General features: G+C 44.5%; 1 protein-coding gene across 2 annotated transcripts in view; it reads right to left on the bottom strand.

Annotated features, from left to right (window-relative positions):
- The window catches only part of LPIN2 (lipin 2), a 76490-nt gene that overhangs the window by 20776 nt on the left and 33192 nt on the right, over window positions 1-22522 (bottom strand). For both annotated transcript variants that reach the window (XM_053243339.1, XM_053243338.1), the window contains exons 6-12: window positions 18319-18442; window positions 14539-14875; window positions 13713-13812; window positions 6516-6703; window positions 3576-3669; window positions 2837-2906; window positions 780-869 (exon numbers count right to left, since the gene is read on the bottom strand). In XM_053243339.1, coding sequence (XP_053099314.1) covers window positions 780-869; window positions 2837-2906; window positions 3576-3669; window positions 6516-6703; window positions 13713-13812; window positions 14539-14875; window positions 18319-18442 — 1003 coding nt within the window. The remainder of the gene's footprint in view (window positions 1-779; window positions 870-2836; window positions 2907-3575; window positions 3670-6515; window positions 6704-13712; window positions 13813-14538; window positions 14876-18318; window positions 18443-22522) is intronic.

Raw genomic sequence — 22522 nt, 5'->3', positions numbered from 1 at the left:
GCATACACACACACACTATGTTCATTGTATATACACTAGTCCACTTCCTATCTGTACTCTGCATTTAAGGAGGCCTGTACCTAGGTTCACTTTTAAAATGAACACATGTTCCAGCATTTACACAAAAACATGTACAAGTGTACAGGACACCCGCACACACGTACAATGTGATGACTGAATATGGTTTGCACAGGGGCTGAGCCACCATTGGGTTCAGAGAACCTAGGCTGCCGCCAATCAGGGGCTGCGCCTCACGGCCCCAGATACACCACCCCCACCCCCGCCCCAATGTTAGACAAAGGGGCATGATTTCGCTCCCACATTGGGCCTCACAGCCCTGTCCAGGAGTTAGATCAGCCAGTGCTGCATTTGTAGCACAGCAGAAGTGGCTCTTCCTGCCTTTAAAAAGGCTGGGGAAGTCGCTCCGGCCATGCTGCAAATGCTGATTTTGCTCCTGAGCGGGGCCGCGCGGTCCTGTTTGGGAGCAAAGCCCCAGCACCTGATGTATAATGCAGGGTGTGTGGCTAAATGCACCTGCATCAAACGTAAGATTCAGGGGGCGGGGCCGCTGCGGCAGAACCCGGGCCACCGCTTGGCTCCCTCCGTGCCTGGGTTCGCATGATGATGCATAGCTTGAACCATATTTAAATTGAGCTAAACTGAATTAAGATTGGAGCACTTAAAATTGGAGCACTAGTTGCCAAAGGTCTGATGAACATGAAAAAAGTTACCCAGTCAGAAATGCACTTTCGTATTTTTAATCAACAATTACACTTTACCTGTTTAACCAAGCTGTCCTTTTTACGCCAGAACCACCACCTTCCAGACTTCTTTGGCATCTTATCTTTAATCCAGGATTCAACTGTAGCCTAAACACATTGAAATTCAGTTTGTAAATACAAGGTGGTTTGGGGACATATTTATGTATTCCTTTTTTAATCCCACCTTTGTTCCAACATGGAGTTAAAAGCAGCCACAATGGCCTCTGGGGATTATGGATGCTGAAGTCCAACAACATTCCGGACCCAAGTTTGAGAACCCCTGGGGTGTGTGTGTGTGTGTGTGTGTGTGTGTGTGTGTGTGTGTGTGTGAGAGAGAGAGAGAGAGAGAGAGAGATGCACTGTTCAATTAAATAACCCTGCATTGTTTAATTAAATAACCAGTTTTGAACCAGAAGAAATCAGATGGCTTCTGCAAATGAACACCAAGAGTAAATGTAGTTTAGATCCTTAGGGTCATGCATTGGTTCCTCAACCTCTTCTATATATTTCCAGAAGGGTTCCCACCCATAGGGATGTGCAAACTGGTCCAGCGGGTTTGGGGTCAAACCGAACCACCCCCTGCTCCGCATCCAGACTGGAACTAAATACCCTTACGCGTTCATGCAATTTTTTAACCTTTTAGCCCCTTCGGGGGGCTTTGTCTAGGCCTCAAGGGGGTCCACAAAGGTTCCCCCTCCCCCCGCCGGCCTCCATCATCACCACCGTGGCCCATCCGGCCACTTTTTCTGGCCCATTCAGGCCTCCGTTTCTTGGTGGGGCAGCCATTTTTGACACCACCGTGCATGTGCAAATGGCCTCTGCGAGGCCTGGCATTGCCCAGGGCCTTGCAGAGGCCATTTGCACATGCGCGGCAGCCATTTTTAAAATCTTTTTAAATGACTGACAAAAAAGGGGGGACTAAAAGGTTTTTTTTTTAAATCGCGAACGCCCCCCCTGGACTGGATGAGTATTTCAAAGGGGTGCGGAATCAAACTGGGCTGGTCAGGTTCAAGTCCAGTTTGGACTTGAACCAAACTGGGCCAGCCGGTTCCATGCACACCCCTATCCACCTGGCATAGTATAATGCGTTTAGGTATTGATTGGTATCATTTTTCAGTAGTAAAGAAATTTTATCCACAACCATTGTAGACCATATTCTACAAATGACCATATTGAGCCATGCTCTAATCGAAATGTGCCCTTTTTTTCTTCCATTGTGAGGCGATGACAATTTTTGCTGATATAGAAGGCTAAAGAGTTCTTTGTTTGAAGCAGTGAGTTGAGACTATAGTGGTAAGTCCAAGAGATAATTAATTGGGCTTAACTACAGGTCCTCGTTTAATATTGCTTTAATATGTTTATGTACTTGTAGCCAAAATTGTATATTGTAGTATATATAAATGTTTTCCACTTCCACTGCGTGGTCATGTTGAACTTCTGACATGTGCAAGTGCTCTCATAATGCACACACAGGAAAGTATTTGCTTAAGTGTAACTAAGTTACAGGAGAGCTTTACTCTTGCTCTTTCTCCTGACTTTCCTTGTGGGAAAGGCTAGCTTAGAGACCAGACTGTCTCTAGTACTGTTGGCCCAAGTCTCACCCAGTTGCAGGAGGCTTTTGCCAAACCAATCCCTGCCACTTATTTCCCCAAGGCACTCTGATTTAGCAGATGCCGCTTCCCTCACCTTGGTTAAATTATAGGGGATGAGAGCCAAACTACAGTAGTGTAAATGAAGAACAGTAGGGCCTAAGTCAGGGTGTTCAAGATGCATGAATTGGAGGTCCCTACATCTTGTGCAGAGAGTGGCCTTGCCAGTTGAGAGTTGAGTATAACTCTTCCACACATTTCTCTTTGCCTGGCTGGTGTTTTTCTCCTCTCACAAAAGGTGTAAGGTCCCCAAAACACCCTTACTTTGTACACTCTGTTCCTTCCTCATTGCACCAGCTCTTGCATCTGCCACATCTCTGCTTACAAGGAACATTGAGCCTGATGCCTCACTCTGCTTTGGTGACCCATCAAAGTAAAAAACCTTGTGTTATATATATTTTGTTGTATTTGCTGGCATTAACTTACCTGTGGCAAGCTCTTTTGGAATACCTGCAAGCTGAGAATCATGGGAGCAGCCAATGCCCAGTTATAATATCTGTAATACAGAGGACAGAGAAGAGAGCTGGTCTTGTGGTAGCAAGCATGACTTGACACTTTAACTAACCTGGTTGCATATGAATGGGAGACTTGATGTGTGAGCACTGTAAGATATTCCCCTTAGGGGATGAAGCCACTCTGGGAAGAGCATCTAGGCTGTAAGTTCCCTCCCTGGCATCTCCAAGATAGGGCTGAGAGATTCTTGCCTGTGAACTTGGAGAAGCCGCTGCCAATCTGTGTAGACAATACTGAGCTAGATGGACCAATGGTCTGACTTGGTATAAGGTAGCTTCCTATGTTCTCATGAGAGACATATTTATGTATTGCCTTTTTGTCCCAGCATGGAACTAAAAGCATTGTATGTGACAGAACACACACTCAATAGAGGTTTGATAAATACGCCACACACCCTTTCCTGAAAACAGAAGAGGATCTTTTATTTGTTGTGGTCTGTTCTCATTCCCATGACAATTCTTTAAATGTTTGCTACAACTCTGATACTGTGACTGTTAGTACGAAAAGAATTGCTCACTGAATCACATTTTGATTTTAAGCTATTTTTAAGAGAGGTGCATGCGAATAGAATGACAGCAACAGTACATAGACCCATTAAATGTATTGTAAAAAGTAGAAAAACAAAAATTAACATAAGGTTCAGAAATTTTACCTGTTGTATAACCTGATTACCAGATTAGGATTGTCTATAAGTCCCGGATTTTCAGCAAATTCATGGTAAGTAATAATATGCTCCATGAATTTTTCTGCAATGCAAGGATACTTTATCAATCTATTAAATCATGTTTAATTCCTATTAATACACAGCACCATAATCTAGGTCTTCTTGTATAAATTATATAACTATACTCTTTTTGAAAATGGATGCATCTTCATTATGTGTTCATAGTCAGTCTAGATTTTGAAAATGCTCAAATGTACTGTACACACTCATCCACTATTTACATTTCCTAGTAAGAGGGGAAAGTTTGTATCTCCCATCTCAAAATCATGTACTCCCACATCAAATCTTTGAAAGAACTAATTAATCAATAAAACAACTATATCTATATATGGGTGTGCCATATATGGGTGTGCCAGGGAAAATGCGTCCCGGCAGCCCAGCTGATTGGCTGGGCTGCAGAGACACCTGATTGGCTGACACACCCAGGAGGAGGAGAATTGGCCAGCTGCGAGCCAGGGCCGCTGGCGGGCCTGGCCTGGCGACGGGTGGTGGTTGCGGGCCCAGCCCCGCCGCAGCAAAGTGGTGGCGGGCGCAGCTGAGAGCCGAGGCGGTGAGACAGCAGGCCCCAAGGTGGGGGTGGGGGGAGAGGTGGCTGGCCTCAGGCCGGCCGCAAAAACTGGCAAGTGGCAGCAGCGGGCACGACAGGCCGCAGAGGCGGCACTTGGCGTGGTGGGCCTGCCAGCAGGACGGGCCATGGAGGCGGCTCTCAGCCAGGCGGCGCCGGGACCGGCCGCTGAGGCCAGAAGGAACCCGTGGGAGACTGGGGTGGGAGGGAATCAGGTGGTGGGACTTTCCTGTTTGCCGCCCGGGAGGAGGAGTGGCGGCGGCCCGGTAAGTAGAACTTTTAAAAATGCAGGGGGAGTGGGGAGGGCAAGAGGGAGTGGGGCAGGGGGGAGGAAAGGGCAAGAGGGAGTGGAGCAGGGGGAGGGCAAGAGGGAGTGGGGCGAGGGGGGGCAAGAGGGAGGAGCAGGGGGAGGGGAGGGAGGGCAGGAGAGACTGGGGCAGGAAGCTGAGAGGGAGGGGAGGGTGAGAGGGGGTGGGAGGGGGAGGGAGGACAAGAGAGAGTGGGGCAGAAGTGAGGGGAAGAGAGGCAAGAGTGTGGGGCAGAAGGGAGGGAGGGAGGGAGAGTGGGGCAGGAGGGAGAAGGGAACAGCCAGCCCCAAAGAGTGCACAGATTCTCTGTGTGGGTTGGCTAGTCTGCAAGAAAGTTTGGAGTAGAAAACCAGGAATGGAGTTCTCTGCACTGTAATAAACTCCATGAGAAACTTAATCTGACTGCAGAATACAATTCTGGATAGAGCAATTATCAGATTTCATATGCCTGTTTTCTGGGGGAGGGCACTTTTTCTCCAGGAAGCCTGAGTGGCAGTTCCTTTGCACTTCCATAATGTTTGAATGGGAGCTTGAGTACTTCTTCCACCCACAGCATCCATCACTACCATCATGTGTTGAGTCTCTACACTTCTGCTAGTGGGTACATGTCGATTCAGTGGCGCACATGTTCCACAGCATAACATAGGCAGTTCCGGGCCAGTCATGTTGCTGTGGGCTGCTGAGGAACCACCAACACAAATTCTTGAAGTAGCACACCTGCACTCTGGGAGCACTGCTTAGATTGTATCCAGTCCAAGCAGTACTCCCAGAGTGCAGGTGCACTCCTTTAAGTATTTGCACGCTTGTGCAAAAGTACAAGGCCATTGGCAATTCCTTAGCAGCCTGCAGCAGTGTGAGTGGCTCAGAACCACCTGCGATATGCAGCAGAACATATGGGTCAGTGATCCATGTGGCACTTGAAACAATGGGTCGAGATGAAGATTATTCGCCATGGGGAAGCCACTTTTGGTGGTATCCCTGTGGCAAAAAAGAACATGTGATCCTAACAGGCTTCCTGTGAATAACGTGTGAAAGGGTTCCAAAACAGATCTGAATTAATATGCAATCAACTCAGGAGAAGCCAAATGTCTTTGATCAATCTCTTTTTTCCTTTCCTTTTTTTTTGGGGGGGGGGGGTCAGTTATGAATCATGCATTCTGAAGTTTTTTAAATGAGAGAACTAATTACTGGCTGCAGTTTTTGTCGCCATTATTCCACCATAATATCATAGTACATTAACAGATGTATTAAACTAAATATCCAGCTCAATGGAGAGAAAGTCAGATGCCACTGGTTCAGTTGCAATGGTGATTAAACTCCCACTTATGACTTTTTAGAAGCCGATTGCCTCTACATTTCTTGACTGCCCCACAAACACATTTGCTTAGCAACAGTTCACTATTGTTTGCTGTATAACTTACAGACCAAGTCTTAACTACAGTTTTCTGAAGGTACCACCCAGTCAGCTTGATATGATTAAAAGAAGATAGCTGGCCTGTTTTTCCACTCAAGCTGCCCTGTAACACACACAGGCTGTGGACAGACTGATATATCCGAGTAATCCAGCAAGTATTTTACACTTATTTGTATGACTAAAAAATGAACATAAACACATGGGTAACATTTTCAGCTTGGCACCTGATGACAAATGCATCTCTCAAACAAAATGAGCAAATCAAATGGTGAAAGCAAGTCCTTAGAGAAGGGCACACCATTCTGAACCATTCTACCATAGCAAAAGCAAGGAGGACACAAGGCAGTACTTTATGAAACACCAAGCCAGCAGCAACTGCGGCCTGGTGTTTCACATATGGTGCATCTAGGCAGGAAACTGCTCAGGAAGAGAAAGCTTCCTGTCTAGTTTTAGAAGAGGCACATGATGGTATATATATGGTAGAGTTTGAAACTGTTGACACACAGTAATAATATTTTTCAAAGCTATATAAAAATACAGTCTTCAAGATTTTACTCAACACGACACTGATCCTTACACACCTTTAGAAATCTCTCCATTTTCACTAAGACCTCCACAAAGAGAGAGTGTGACATCAGGCAAGTCCATAGCAGAGTCAGACATACATTCTGTGCCACTGTCAGCTGCAGCACTTCCCACTGATTGTGGTGACTGGGAACCAGAAAGGGTTTCAGACTCCACCCACTGTCTGGAACCTGGATCAGAATCACTGAAGACGAGAAAGGCTGGTTTTTGCAAATGTGGTTCTTTGTACACAAATGTAAACATCCTATACATATTACATTTTAAACAGAAATAGAGTTTGTAGATCTCAGTTCCCCAAAGAATTAATAATGTGTTGCTATTATACTGGATAGGGTTTTTAACAATATGATGATTACAGTGGTCTCTGTTATCAGAACATTAAGAATCACTTTGTTCGGTCCATGTAGCTAAATACCACCTCTAACATGGAGAAGAGCATGATGCCAGGAGGGGCATGATGAAGAAAGTCATCACCAATTGGTTTCTCTCCATCATTCAGTAAATAGTGCTGTCTTGCTTCTGAATAGGGATATTCAATTGTTCGCTTCATGGAGGAAAGCCACAAACACTGATCTAAGCTTTTTAAAAAGCCATACAATATCTTCACACCTCTGTAGCGTGTGCTGCTGCCAAAACACCCACTCTGTCTGCAATGAGTTGCAGCCCTGGCAGCAGATGCTGAAGAGGGTTGTGCTAAAAGTTTTCTACACTTGCCGACACTCTATGGATTTGCTTTTAGCACACCGATGTCACAAGCATAATCAGACATTTGTAATCAGACCTGCTAAAAGTCAACTAGTACATAGCTCATAATGAGCTGGAAGAAGTCCCAGAAACTTCTCTGAAAATGCTGTAGGGCTGGAACTCGGAGCAGGCAGAATTTTTCTCAGTGATGTTCCATCCTATGAGGGGTTCATGTGATGGAAAGGGACATTGGTCTTACCTGTGAAGGGTCCTTTTCCCCTGTGTCTGGAACTCATCATTGGGGGTAAAGCAGGGAGCATGCTCAGAAGACAGGACTGATATTATTGTAGTTTCAACTTCCTGCCGCCAGGAGGCGCCTAGACCCCAGCTCCAGTAGTGTAGCGAGGAGCGGCAGTAATAAATCTAAGAGAGAGCTCTCTAGAATAAAAACTTATGAGAGAACAGTTAGATGTAACTCAGGAGAAGCTAAAGTATAAAGGTTAGCCAGACAGTAGATACATATACCTCTATATCAGGCATGGGTGGCTTCTTTAAGAAGCCGCCCGCTGCCCCTTGGAGGTGCGTTCACAGCCTGTACCTGCTCTCTCTATAAAGGTAGGAGATGCAGAGAAGAGTAACAACTAAGAGCCCTGAGTCAACTCCTTCCAAAAACGGTCAACCAAATCACGATCCAACATTAGTAAGAGAGACCAAAGACAACTATGTATATCAAGGCAGACATGATGAGCTCCAGACACAGGGGAAAAGGACCCTTCACAGGTAAGACCAATGTCCCTTTCCCCCCTATGCTGGAGTTCATCATTGTGGGACATGCCCAAGCAGACTGTATGTGGGAGTGAGATGTAATTAATTAGAGTATTTACACGACTTGAAGTACATGGCGCCCGAGAGCTGCTTGTTGAGCGTGGATGTTATTGTGTCAGGTCTGATGAAGGGAGTGATAGAAGACCAAGTAGCTGCTCTGCATATGTCTGACAGCGAGGCTTGTGTGGAAAAGGCCACAGAGGATGCAGCACTGCCATAACTCCTCCTGGCACAGGAAGATTGAGGGCTTTGTAAGTAATAGTAATGCACTCCCGCAGCCAGCAGGCCAGAGTAGCCTTGGAAACCTTAAGACCTAGTGATAAAAGTTTGAAAGATACAAAGAGGGAATAAGATTTACAGAACTCTGCCATGCAACGTAGGTAGGGTCACAGAACCCTACGTATGTCTAAGTTACACCAAGCTTTCTCTTTAGTGTGTTGGGTAGTGGAACAGAATGACGGAAGGATGATGTCTTGGGAATGGTGGAAGACTGTGTTGACTTTTGGAAGGAAGGTGGGATCAAGTTTAAGGACCACGGCTTCTGGTTGGAAAAGGCACAATTCTTTGTGTGCTGAGAGCGCTCCTAGTTCTGATACCTTGCGGGCTGAAGTAATGGCTACTAGAAACAGGACTTTATATGATAGGAGCTTGATACTAATCGATGACAGAGGCTCAAAGGGGGAGTGAGTGAGTGCATTTAGGACTTTATTTAGATTCCAGGAGGGAATACATTGGATAGGTGGTGGAGCGAGATTAGAGGCGCTTTTGAGAAAGCGAGAGATGTGTGAGTGTATAGAGGAACAACCTGGTTCGGAAATATCAAGAACAGAGACCAGAGCCAAAGCCTGCCGTTGGAGGGTAGTGGGTCTAAGGTGAAGGTCAATGCCTGCCTGTAGGAAGACGAGGACATCAGGAACTTTGGCGGTTAGTGGGTTTATTTGTTTTCTGTTGGCCCACCTAGAGAAAGCCGCCCAAGTGGACTGGCATATCCACTGTGTGAAAAGACAATGGGCAGCCAGGATAGTATTTTGGACAGAAACTGAATATCTCTTGGTCACTAATTTGGTGTGTTCAATATCTAAGCGCAGAGTTGGAGACACCCTGGTTCTGGGTGGAGGATGGGTCCCTGAGAGAGAAGGTCTTTGTGAGGCAGAAGCCACCACGGTGGATGTGTTGAAAGGTTGACCAGATCGGAAAACCAGGGTCTCCTTGACCAGTGAGGGGCTACCAGGATCAGTCGGGCCTGTTCTTTGACCAGTCTTCTTATGACTTTGTTGATGATGGCTGTCGGGGGAAAGGTGAATAGGAGTCTCCGAGACCAACTCACTATGAGAGCATTGGTGGCTTTGGCCATCGGGCAGTGGAACCATAAAAAGAAATGTGGAACCTGGTGATTCGGGGGGACGTGAAGAGGTCCACTATAGGTTCACCCAGTCAAGTTATGATCAGTTGGAAGAAAAAAGTCTACACAAATCCATACGTGTGGAGGGCATGGCTTTTTTCTTATCCTTGGTTTCTATCAAACTGGGGTCCAAGGATGGACCAAACAGGTCAGACCCAGAAAAAAGGGAAGCTGTAAGTGCTGTTTTATACTCGGGTTTTACTTGCCATGACCTGAGCCAGAGGGATCTGCGTACATGGATCTGAATGCCTGTTGTAAGCAATCTAGGCTGGAATCTTTTGGCTAGCTTATTCAGACCTCGGCAAAGCTTGGTATTCTCAGGGGAAACGAGAGCTATAAGTTCTTTAGTCCATAGGATAGAGGCCTTGGCAAAAATAAAATTGGTAGTGGCAGCTTTGATGACTGTAGCCGATGCCTTGTGTACTTTTTAAAGATAAGTGTCACACTTCCTATCCTCTGGAGAGCGTAACTGGTCAGTGTTTAGAATCACCCCTGACACCATCTGGGCTACTGGTGGGTCGATGCAGGGTACTGCTAGGAGGGAATACACATCCTGGGGGAGGGAATAGTGTTTTCTGGGGTAGCTGCCTACTGGCCTGGATGAAGCCGGTTGCTGCCATTCCTCTAGCATGACTTTTTGGAAGGTGGTGGGGAAAGGCATAGAAGGTGATGAAGAATCGATGGCTATGAGCACGTTTTGATCCAGATTTGTAGTATCTTAGACTGCCTCTGCTGGGGCTACATCATTGATGAATCTTTTCACATTAGCTAACAGGACTTCAAAGTCAGAGGAAGAAAAAACTCAAGCAGAGAGAGTAGGTGGCTGAGTAACTTCTTACTCTGAGAGTTCTCCTTGTACTTTGACCCTGGATGTGAGTGTGAGTCAGGGTGGGACTCTGGTTCAGAGTCTGGGTGAACCAGTGGTTGGTCTTTGGGTTGAGGGTGACGGGGGAAGGGTTGGTGGTGGTGTTGGGTTAGGAGGAGGTAAGGCCGGAGGCCCAGGATCAGAGCAGGTAGGACGAAGGTGTTTGGGTGGAGAGGAAGCGGAAGAGGAGTAGTGATGGGTTTTTCATTTACATTAGGCCCCCAATTTCAGCAGAATAAAACAGCCATGTTCACATGGTGGGATGGCATCTGTCCTTGGGCTAGAATCAGGATAGGACAAAGATAAATGTCTCCTAGGGAGCTTAGGTATTTGGAGGCAGTTGGGGCTCCCATGCCTTTAGGTGGCAATGCAGGGGTAATATTCAAGGCACTGCGTAGTTCTGAACCAACCTCCTCCACAAGCTGTCTGAGCCAGTTGGCTACATCAGGTGGAATGATAAAGGATGGCCCTGCACTTGGAATTGTGGGGTTACTCATGGGAACCTGGGCGTCCGATGGTCTCTGTGGAGCAGGGGTACTTGATTTTGAGCATCCGCTGGCTGAGGTGGATTGAGTTGGCCAGATGGTATAGGTGGCAAGCCATTTTTGTTGTGGGTATTTATACCCGGTGTGGGGGGACAGCGCAGGACAGCCGGTTCCCCCTCCACATCAATTGCACCAGAGTTGCTGCTCATAGACACCATGGAAAAGCCCGTAGGACACTGATTGTCTGCCCCTTTCTTGTTTGTTTGTGCTGAGGCTCCCTTAGGGCACAGTTCCATTTGTCTGCAGATGTCTTTAATAATCAGGTGTTCACTAAGCCAGTGGGTGGAGGGAAAATGTTTCTTTTTCTTTTGGGGAGGCAAAGCATCCTCTTTTAAATGCTTAGATCTTTGGGCAGCTTTTCGTGAAGCCGCTCCATGACTTTCCGCCAGCAGCTGAGTCGGGAATAGCAGGGGAAAGAGATTTTGCCCAAACAGGCTGGCAAGGGTTTGTTTGGGCATATAGGTGGATCCTTTGAAAGGGAATCCCCCCAGAAGTTCTTCTGCCTGAGCCCTCTCCATGAATGGAGAGGGAAAACTGAAAGAAAAAGAAAAAGAAAAAGAAAAGTCGCTAAAAAGCCGAATTGGAATTGATAAAATATCAATTCGGGGATAAAAACCAAGGAAAAAGGGAACCTAGATCACTCCTTACTCACTTTTGCACAAATTTAAGTAGATGCGGGCAGGGAAGGAAAAGAAAAAGCTAGCCTGAGTGTTTAAAGAAGTGAAAGCTCTCTCTTTCTGCTGAGTTCATAGCAAAGACAGGACTGGAACTGGGGTCTAGGCTCCTCCTGGCGACAGGAAGTTGAAACTACAATAATATCAATCCTGTCTTCTGAGCATGCTCCCTGCTTCACCCACAATGATGAACTCCAGCACAGGGGGGAAACCCAAGTTGGCAGTCATCACTACACCCTATGGCAATAGATCCTATACATTAGTTGCACTTTGTAGGGAGAAATTAAAGAGCCACAGAAGCAGCTGTATTGTTATGGTTTGTCAACTACTGTAAGACAAACATTATGAACTTGAGATGGTATGATATATTTATTTATCATATTTCTGTAGCACCTGATATGTACATCTCTAGGCGGTGTACAAAATTTAAAATATTACAAATTACAAATTAAAATACATAATAAAAATAAAATAGATATTAAAACAAGTTTTAAAATGATTTCAATTAATTCTAATTAAAAGCCTGTGAAAACAGGAGAGTCTTGAGGTTCTTCCTGAAAACAAACAGAGAAGGAGATGCTCTTATTTCAGTAGGAAGCATATTCTAAAGCCTAGGGGCAGCCACAGAGAAAGCCATGGGTCCCCACCAAACGAGTCGGTGGCATCTGTAACCGGACCTCTCCAGAACATCAGGGGCAGGGGCAGGGTTTATGACAAAGGAGGCGCTCTCTTAAATAGCCAGGACCTAAGCCATTAAGGGCTTTATAGGTAAGAACCCGCACTTTGTATTTCACCCGGAAATATATTGGCAGCCAGTGCAGTTCTTTCAAATCTGGTGTTATATGGTCCCTTTGTATTGTCCCAGAGACCAAGCTGGCTGCTGCATTCTGTACCAATTGCAGTTTCCGGACTACGAACAAAGGCAGCCCCATGTAGAACGGATTACAGTAGTCAAGCCTGGAGGTTACCAGCACATGTACTACTGTTTAAGGCCATTCGCCTCTAGAAATGGACATAACTGACAATGGTATCGAAATCCACAGAGAGATCCAAAAGGATCAGCAGAGTCCTTGATAGCCAGGACTCCCTCTGTCGATAGCCAGTTGGAGATCATCCATCAGGCCTGCCAAGGCAGTCTCAACCCCATAGCCTACATGAAAGCCAGTTTGAAATGGGTCTAGATATTCTGCACCAACCAAAACAGCCTGGAGATGAGAGGCCAGCACCCGCTCAACCACCTTGCCCAACCATGAAAGATTAGAAACAGGTCTGTAATTAGCTAACTCTGAGGGTTCCAGTGTAGTTTTCTGCAAAAGTGGTCTAATGATAGACTCCTTAAGACAGGGAGGTATCCTGTCCTCCCTCAGAGAAGCACTGATAATATTTACCAGACCCTCTCTGATCACATGATTACCAGATGAGATAAGCCAAGTTGGGCAAGCGTCAAGAGATCAGGTTGTAGGATGTACAATCCGAAGCAATTTGTCCACTTCCTCAGGAGTCACAAACTGAAAATGATCCAATCTAACTCCATGACAGGAGTTGCTGGACACCTCCACAATAGACTCTGCAGTAAATGTGGAATCCGTTCCCTGCTTAACTGGGACTTAACTTACAAATTTCTATGAGTGAGTTTATAGAATCTTAACTCTTCTTTTAAATTGAAGGGTTTGTTTGTTTTTTAAAGCAAAAACAAAAGCTAGATTGTTATCTTCCATTTGCCCTGAGTCAACTACCAACCAATACATTTCATGAGATGACCTTAAATTTTAATTATAGCAATAGCACTTAGCAATAGCACTTACATTTATATACCGCTCTATAGCCGGAGCTCTCTAAGCGGTTTACAATGATTGAGCATATTGCCCCCAACATTCTGGGTACTCATTTTACCGACCTCGGAAGGATGGAAGGCTGAGTCAACCTTGAGCCCCTGGTCAGGATCGAACTTGTAACCTTCTGGTTACAGGGCGGCAGTTTTACCACTGCGCCACCAGGGGCTTTATCCAAGACAGATAAATTTATCACATTTTTCCATTATGCGTATACTGTACTTTTGTAAGCCATTCTTGGCCTGCACAGTTTATTATCAGTTGACAGTGTACAGCCAGAAGTTAAGCATCTGGAAACTGCTTTAGAGAGATTACTGAATGTTTTTACTGTGAAATACTCAGTGTGACCTGTCAGATTTAAAGTACCTTTTGGGAAAATAAAGAGCAGCAACTTCAGGTTCCAAAGCTTTCAAGTCATCCAAGTATATGTCATCAGGCCCTTGGTGCTGGCTTCTCTTATGTATCCCTAAAAAAAGTGTCCATTTAAATCAATGGGTGAATATATTATCTTACATTAAAAATGCAGTAGGAAACACTTTATATAAAACCCTCCATGGTAATATATTGAATATATTATCTTACATTAAAAATGCAGTAGGAAACACTTTATATAAAACCCTCCATGGTAGTGTCTCCATGCAGTAATGAACTAGAATGATACATATTCTAGCTTCTGTAAGGCCATTTTTACAAGTTGCACTCAGTGCCCTTGAGCTTCTCTCATGTTATTTAAACATCATCATCATCATCATTATTATTATCATTATCATTATCATCAACTTTGTTAGCTGCCCCATAACAAACTGTTCTCTGGGTGGCTTACAACAAAAGATAAATACATGAGATAAAAACGTAAAACAGATTAAATCATAACAGACCCCCTCCCCCAAAAAAAGCAGAGGGAAGAAAATACAAAATACAATACAATACAATTTAAAAGTCTTATATTAATGCAAGACAAAGTAGAAGAGATTCATTTTGCATTTGAATACACATTTTACCTAATGTAACTTTTATTGTCTACAAGATAGATGGGGAAAATGTATAAAACTAATTTAAGCCACATGTGCGAAAGTGCATAAAACGAAATATCCATGCTAGCAAATCTTTGCTATTTATGTAGTTCTAAATGAGTGATTGAAAGCAGTTTTAGCAAATATATTAAGCTCTTGAAAAACTGCTAAAAGATTACCTTTCTTCTTTGATGGAGAGTCCAGTTTTGCCAGTGGTTTAGTTTCTGTTGGAGAATCTGCCAGTGGGCTGGGAAGAGTATCAGAATCTGATGCAAATGAACCCTGAAGAATTTCCAAATCTTGTTCCATTGCTGCAGAAGCAAGTCTCTCTTTAATATCTAGCTCCTTAAGGAGAGGGTGAGTTCTTGGTTCAGGTTTTAGTACTGTACACACAGAATCATTCACCAAAATATCATCTTCGACCACATCAGCACTAGGTATGACCCTAAAATGAGTCTTTTCTGATGGGGTGATGGTGGCAGTTCTAGGATGTTCCAATTTTTCCTTCTTGCTTATCTGAAAACACAAATACCTTTTAAATAAAACTGCTGTGATTTCAATTAATTATTCTCACGATTCAGCTTTAATAACCTATGAACAGTCTGACCTAGACAGAGTCATAAGCAATGTAATCTAGAATTCTGTCTTTGACAATGATAAACGCAAACTTTTATTATATTATTAATTTATTCTTATTCTTATTCTTATTATTGAATACAGCTCTAACCAGTTCTCTATCCCAATCTAAATATTAAGTTGTATGCTTATAGTCCATTAAAATATTGCAATAAAGTGTTTAGTTTTCCCAGTTCTGAATTACTGTATCAATATTGTTTGATCAATATGAGCATTATAAACTGGGTTGAAGAGCTCTGGTAATGGCAATGACACCACAACTTGTTTAACATTGTTCCCACAATCCCAGTGGGAAATATTAGGCACACATGCAAACTGCTCATCAACTAATCAGCTTTGCAAATTAGTCTAGAAAAGCTTACAAGCTTACAGTTGTTACTAGTTTGCTTGTTCAAACCTTCATGGACAAAAATGCTTGAAGATAATGGCTCACATTCTCTCTAGCTTTACAAGGTGCATCCTTTCACTGTGGCTTTTGCAGGGATGGGAGAAAAGCACGTGCACGCACACACACACACACACAAGCTTCCTGATCTCCTCCTCATACCCCCGCTCCGCCCCTGCATGCTAGTGGCATGGCTCAGACTTCTGACTCAGAAGAGTCAGAGGAGGAACGGGAGGATTTGCCTGCTAGTGAGGGCTCAGAGGCACAGCAACAGGATTTGGCAGGGAGACCAGACTCTGGAGCTGAGGATTTGGAACAGCTGCCAGACATGAATTCTGATGAGAAGGAGGCTGGGATTTCACCTGTCTTGAGAAGACATCTCAAGAGGAAAGCTCAGTGGGAGACACACAGGCGCAGGAGATCACAAGAGAGGAAGCAGAAGTGCTGACTCGGGGAAGCCTGATTGGCTGCTGGTTCTCTTGAACCATATATATTTAACAGTCTGTGAATTGCTCAGATGCTGTTAGCAACTTTTGCTGACCGCAGACCATGTTTCTCAGTTCTCAACATTTCCGAGTTCTAATTTGCCCTTGATCTGTTCTTTCATGCTCTGTGCTCTTATTCCATTAATTCTTTGCTCTGGTATCCTTTGTTCTTTTCCATTCCTTGCTTTGTTGTTTTCTTTTCAGTTATTATTCAGTTACCATTAGAGGGGGGTATCCAGTTCAGGGGGACTTGTTTCATTTACTATTTACTTTGTGAGGCTTTTTGTTTTCCTTCGTGCAGCTTCACTGCTATTTTCTGTTAACTCACGGGGGAGTGCTGAAGGGGGCTGTAAATCCTGTTGGGTTAACTGAGCTAACAGATTTACAACAGCTAGGCTACAGAGCAGCACTGTAAGGCAGCTAGTGCCTTGGCTCTGTGTGAGGGTGAAACTTGTTTCTCTCTTGTAAAGCTGGGGATAATTTGGTTCATTTGTTAAACCCTTTAATATCAAGTACTTAATAGAATGAATGAAAGACAGCTCATTTGAGGGTTTGTTTTTAATTTCCCTGAAAAAGTAAAGTCAAAAGGAGAAATAGTTGCTATTTCATTTTTAGCCTGAGGTTAAAAGATGCATCTAATCCTCCCTTCCCTCAAAAGCTGAACAAAAAAATCCTTTTGGCCATTTTCATTTCACAGAAAAAGGCTTCATCACTGCAGGGTTTGCAGCTGCATTTTGCAGCCTCCTCCTGCCCACGGGACAGTCTGAGCCAGGTTTGCCTAGGGTTCAGCTGACAAAACCAGTTTACAATGCCAAGACCTCTGAACATGTGCAAAGTTCCTGCCAATACAGTGAGTTACTATAACCAGCCTATATTGACCTAACAAGGAAAATTTGTGAATAGATTGCAGAAAAAACCATTTTCTCTTCTGTTTTAAACAAACAAAAGGATACTTAAGAGCTCCTCAAAATCATTAGCTTGCCTACTTTTTTTTTTTACACTTCTATCCTGCTCTTCCTCCGAGGAGCTCAGAGTGCTGTACATGGTTATTTTTATCCTCACAACAACCCTGTGAGGCAGCTACATGACTGGCCCAGAATCACCCAGCTACATGACTGGGTGAATCACCCAGCTACAGTACATGACTGGCCCAGAATCACCCAGAGAGTTTCATGGTTGAATGGGAATTTGAACTCGGGACTTCCCGGTCCTAGTCCAACACTCCAACCAACACGCGGTGCTGGCTCTTATTTCACTTCTCACACCAATTCCTCAGCTTTGGAGCAGGAACAGATAAACAGAAGGTGACAAAACTGATTATGAGGGGGTAAATCCGAGTCTCTCCCTGACATACTAGTTTGCTAAGTAGCATGATTTTTTTTCTTCAATAGAGTGTGAGCTGCAATCTGAGTGGAACAGCCTTGATGGAGTGAAAACTCAAAAGCTAGGCCTGACTCATTGTGGCAATCAGTGAGCTTCAATTGGGCATGAACTAGCATACAATAGCAGCAGCAGAGTCATTCACAAAGGCTTCTAACAATGCAAACTGAAAGCACTTACCAGTGTATTGAGCACAGATCCCCCCCCCACCGCAAGGATCAGACTCACGCTAGAGATATGAGGCAAATCTGAGAGTCTGCACCTGATTGTCTAAGGGCGATTCTTATTAGCTCCAGGTAGTGCTTGTTTTTAAAGCTTGTCTTGATTCATTTTACAGGCAAAGCTAAGTCAAATGCATGTGGGCTATTTTAAATGCAAAATAGAAATGGATTTACATAAATCGACATAACATATCTGAAAGATACAAAATACGGTAGTAGCCACTTAAAGCACCAATACAGGCAGCTGCTTTAATTGTAACCCGCCCAGAGTCGCAAGTTTTGGGCGGTATAGAAATATTTTAAATAAAAATAAAATAAAATTTCCAGATTTTAAAAGCTAATTCCAGACTTCTAAGGCACAACAGGAAAAGGAAGTATTAACCTGGACAATAAGCCTTCACTACATTGATTGGGACCCAAAGTCTACAAAAGCCAAAGGACAGAATCCTCTGCTGAGTAAGGAAATGCACCCCACTTCAACAAACACTAGTGCCCACAATCATATATATCATAAATGTATATATGTATGGATGATGTATGGACATCATCCTTGTTAACATCAACCACTAAACTCTGGATGCACAGAATGCTGTAACAGTACTCATCTTTTTGCTCTATCATGTAGCTTGCTCCTTGCAGTGGGATACGTAATATACTGTGCTGCTATAAAGTACAGCTCCTTTTAGAAAATGAACCACTAGAGGGTGATAGCTTCATGTTATTGCTATTAGAAAAAGACTCAGCATCACTGCTTTGCAATATAATGAGAACCAATCTTAATATTTAGGGTATTGATAATATTTAGGGTATGAAAACTTTACAGAAAATATATTTATTTGACAATAACATTACCTTGGTGGATTCTGGGAAGCCTCCCCATGTCCATTCCATGTGAGACTCTCCTCTAAGCAAGCTCTCTGCAGGCTTAATTTCCAGTTCTGAATCACTTTTAGGACAAGCTGGCTGGCTAAAAGGGCTGTCAAAATAAAACAAAGTTGTAGTGTTTAGAGGCATTGGTAGTACTGCTCCTTTCAAGGAGAGTTTTCTACAGTTTAACAGAGCTTCACTTATTCAGCAACAGGGATGAAAGCCAAGCTGAGTTTTCAGACTGGGAGAAAGGATTTCAGACTTAAATCCCATTAAGGGAGTCAAATATTAACCATTCTAAACAGATGTCTTTATTAAGTTTTAAATTTAAATATTCTCAACATAACTGCTTTATTGATATACTCCATATTCAAAACTGGTATAATTAGAAATTTATTATTGCCCAAATGTGCATGGTTTGCAGACTTAAATAAAAATAGCAAGCACATTCAACTTCAAACAAGAACAGAACAATATAAATATATTGTGGATGGCCATGATTCCCAATAAAATAGAAGAATGTCAGGTTGCTTACCTGTAACTTGGATTCTTCTACTGGTCATCTATGCGCTTCACACGATTGGGCTTTGCACCTGCGCAGGGATCTCATTGGAGTTATCCAAGCTGATTTCCTTCCAAAATAGGTGGTAGCTCCTTCCCCTACTGGTGACATCATCGCCTCCCTTCTTCAGTCATTGAGTCTGGCGACCTAGAGAACTAACAAGGGGAGGTTGGGTGGGCATGTAAGAGCACAGCTGACCACTAGAAGAACCCAAGTTGCAAGTAAGCAACCCATTCTTCAACATGGTCTCTGTGCTCTACACGACTGGGCACATAGCAAGCTGCACCCGTACATGTGTCTTATCTGGAGGTGGGTGTTCAAGTGAAGAGCGATTGCAGGACTGCTGTACCAAATGATGCATCTCTTTGGGAGCAAATATCAAGTGTACAGTGTTGAATAAATGAATAAGGGGACACCCAGGTTGCTGCTTGGCAAATGATGTCTATAGGGACAGCCCTGTCGAAGGCTGTGGAGGCTGCTACTGCTCTGGAAGAAGGAGGCCTTATAGAGGGAGGTACGTCCTTCTTGGCAAGTTGGTAGCACAACGTAATAATCTTGACTATCCATATGGATTTAGATTGAGAGGAAGCACGGCTGCCCTTTTGGGGGCCTGTGTGGGTCACAAAAAGTGACTTAGTGGAACGGCAGGCAGCGGTCCTATGAACATAGAATGCAAGGGCCCTGCGGATGTCGAGTGCATGAAGATGGTGCTGTGCATCATCTAAAGGGTTGGGAAAGAATACCAGCAAGGTAAGTGGCTGAGACCAATGAAAGGAGGAGACGATCTTGGGTAAAAAGGTGATGTCAGGACGGAGCACTACTTTGTCCTTATAGAAGTCTAAGTATGGGGAGTCTACCCGTAAGGCCTGGAGCTCGCTCACTCATCTTGCAGATGTGATGGCTACTAGAAATGCCACTTTGCAGGAGAGTAGGTCCAGAGAGATCATCTGCATGGGTTCAAAGGGTGAGTGTTACTCATGTTACTCATGAGACAGGTGAGTAACAGAGAGAGGTCTCAGGGTGGAGGCATGATGGGGGCATCTGGGTAGAGATGAGCTAAGCCTTTTAGGTTATTTTTGACAACAGGGTCCTTGAAGAAGGATGTAGAGGAGGACGGCAAGTGGGCTACTATGGCCACCAAATGGACCCTTAGGGAAGATATCTTGAGTCCAGATTCCTTCAGGGAGAGAACATAGGTACAAACATGTTCTGAAGAAACCTCCAGTCAATATTTTGTGATTCGAGGAAGTTCAGGAAGCATGTCCATTTATGCTGATATGATTTTATCATTGCAGGTGGAGAGGACTTGCTGCAAGGGTTGCAGGAAGAGGGTGATATTCTCCACACGGTGAGGTGGAGCCTGTGCAGGTCTTTATGTAGAAGCTGATCTGACCGCTGGGTGAGGAATCACTGATAGATGAAGATGGTTGCCGGCTGCAAGGTGTAGGAGGTAGAGGAACCACAGCCATCTAGGCCACCAACGGGCAATTAGGATGCACTCCACCTGGTCATGCTAGATTTTGCAGAGCATTCAAGGTAGTAGGGGAGTAGGAGGAAATATGTACACTGTCCGGTTCTTCCACGAAGTGGCCAAGGCATCACCTAGGGAGTGAGGACTGTAGCCTGCCCTGGAGAAGTAGCAGGGACACTGAGCATTCAAGTGGGACACAAAGAGGTCTCCTTCTGGGTGGAACCACTTTAGCAAAATGGACTGTAGAACATCTCGGTTTCAGTGCCACTCGTGGGAGTCCACACCTGCTCTGCTGAGAGCATCAGCCTGAACACTGGACATTCCCTGAATATATACCTCTATAGGAGTGATGGAATGGACTATGTACCAAGACCAGAGGTCAAACGATATGTTGGGGAGGCTTACGGGGCCCGGTGCCACCTTGCCTGTTTAGGTAGGCTTTCGCCATATTGTTGTTGGTCTGAACAGTCACTACGGAGTGATGCAGGAGGGGTAAGAAGTCTCTGAGCTCTTTGAAAATTGCTGAGAGTTCAAGGAAATTTATGTGGTGTGAGCATTCCTCTTTGCTCCAGAGACTTTGTATGGAGAAGTCTTGGGTGTGGGCTCCCCAGCTGGTTTCGGATACGTCTGTAGTGAGGACATGTATAGAGGATAAAATGGGGCAACCACTGTGAGGTTGCGGATGTCCATCCACCAGAAGAGAGATGGGTGAACCATGATGGGTATGGCAAGCCACTAAGATTGAGGATCTGTGTGAGGATGGAAATTATGTAGGAATCAGCTTTGGAGAATTCTGGCGCGTATCCCAGGAGTTGTTGAACAACTCTGGCCTGGTGACAGTGGAGCACTCAAGTTGCTAATGAAAGGAGTGCTTTGATTCTGCATTCTGGTAGATAAAGCTTGGCCTGAGTGGAATCAAACAGGAGGCCAAGGGATTCTATGCATTTGATGGGACCAATTTGGATTTGTCATAATTGATCTGGAGGCCTAGATCGTTCAAGAGAGCAGTCGTGGTGGCGAGGGTGTGTAGAACTGCATGAGGGATATCTGCTACCAAAAGCCAGTAGTCCAGGTATGGGAAGATCTGGATGCCCTGCTTCTGTAGGAAGGCCACCACTGGTGCCATGCATTTGGTATATACCCTTAGGGCTGATGCTAGGCCAAAAGGAAGTACCCTGAACTGGTGGGAGGTGTTTCCAATTTTGAAACACAGGTAGCGATGATATTGAAGATGGATAGTAACATGATAATTACTGTTCCTTCTAAGGTATGTGTGTGCGCGTATTATTTATTTTCTGGTGTGTTGTGTGTGGCGTGGGGTGAGGTGGGGGGTTTCTGTGCATACACTGCCTTGATACTGCTGCCCAGAACAAAATTCTTTCCACTCACTGGTGATAAAAATTAGAGGGAACACTGATGATAATATGCATCCTTGAGGTCTAGAGAGACAAACCAGGTGTCTCTTGGCAGAAGGGCGAGAATAGTAATGATGGTGAGCATACAGAAGTGTTTGTAGGTGATGCAGCAGTTGAGTTGTCTGATAGGATGGAGACCTCCGTTGTGTTTGGGAACAGTGAAGTATGTATGGGTAAAGGAACTCTTTTGGGGAAGGGTTGAAGACAAATTCTATGGCTTGTTTGTTGAGTAACAAAGCAACCTCTGTGAGTAAGACGGGGATGGCTTTGGTAGTGACTGGTTGATTGGATGGGAGTATAGATGAAAATTCCAGTGCGTATCCAATTATTATTACTGTGAGGACCCATGAGTCCGCTGTAATGGCCTCCCATGCCAAGAGGTAGGGAGACAGTTGGGTGCCCCACCTGTGGTGGAAGTTAAGAGTCACTGCTTCTTGGGGAAGGTGGCAGGCTGTCTGGTCTTATTGGGTGTTGTACTCTGTGTATTATATGAAGGATGTTTCCCATAGGGTTGAAACTGGGGTGCGCGAAGGGCACGATCACTCTGGTGGTATTGGAATAGAGGTCGCTGAGATTGAGTGCGGTTCCATCTAGTTGGTCTCTGTTGTCTAGGTGTGGATGGTTGGTAGCTCGTGGAACGAGCTGTATTGTGAAGGGGTTGGATATTTTGCAGTGTTTCATCTGCCTTTCACCCAAATAGTGCATTGCCATCATAGGTACTTATCTTTTACTTTAATTTAA

The sequence above is a fragment of the Hemicordylus capensis genome, chromosome 4 (assembly GCF_027244095.1).
Source record: "Hemicordylus capensis ecotype Gifberg chromosome 4, rHemCap1.1.pri, whole genome shotgun sequence".
NCBI lineage: Eukaryota > Metazoa > Chordata > Lepidosauria > Squamata > Cordylidae > Hemicordylus > Hemicordylus capensis.
Note: the sequence above shows the minus strand (reverse complement) of the source record. Positions and strands in the feature narration are given on the sequence as shown.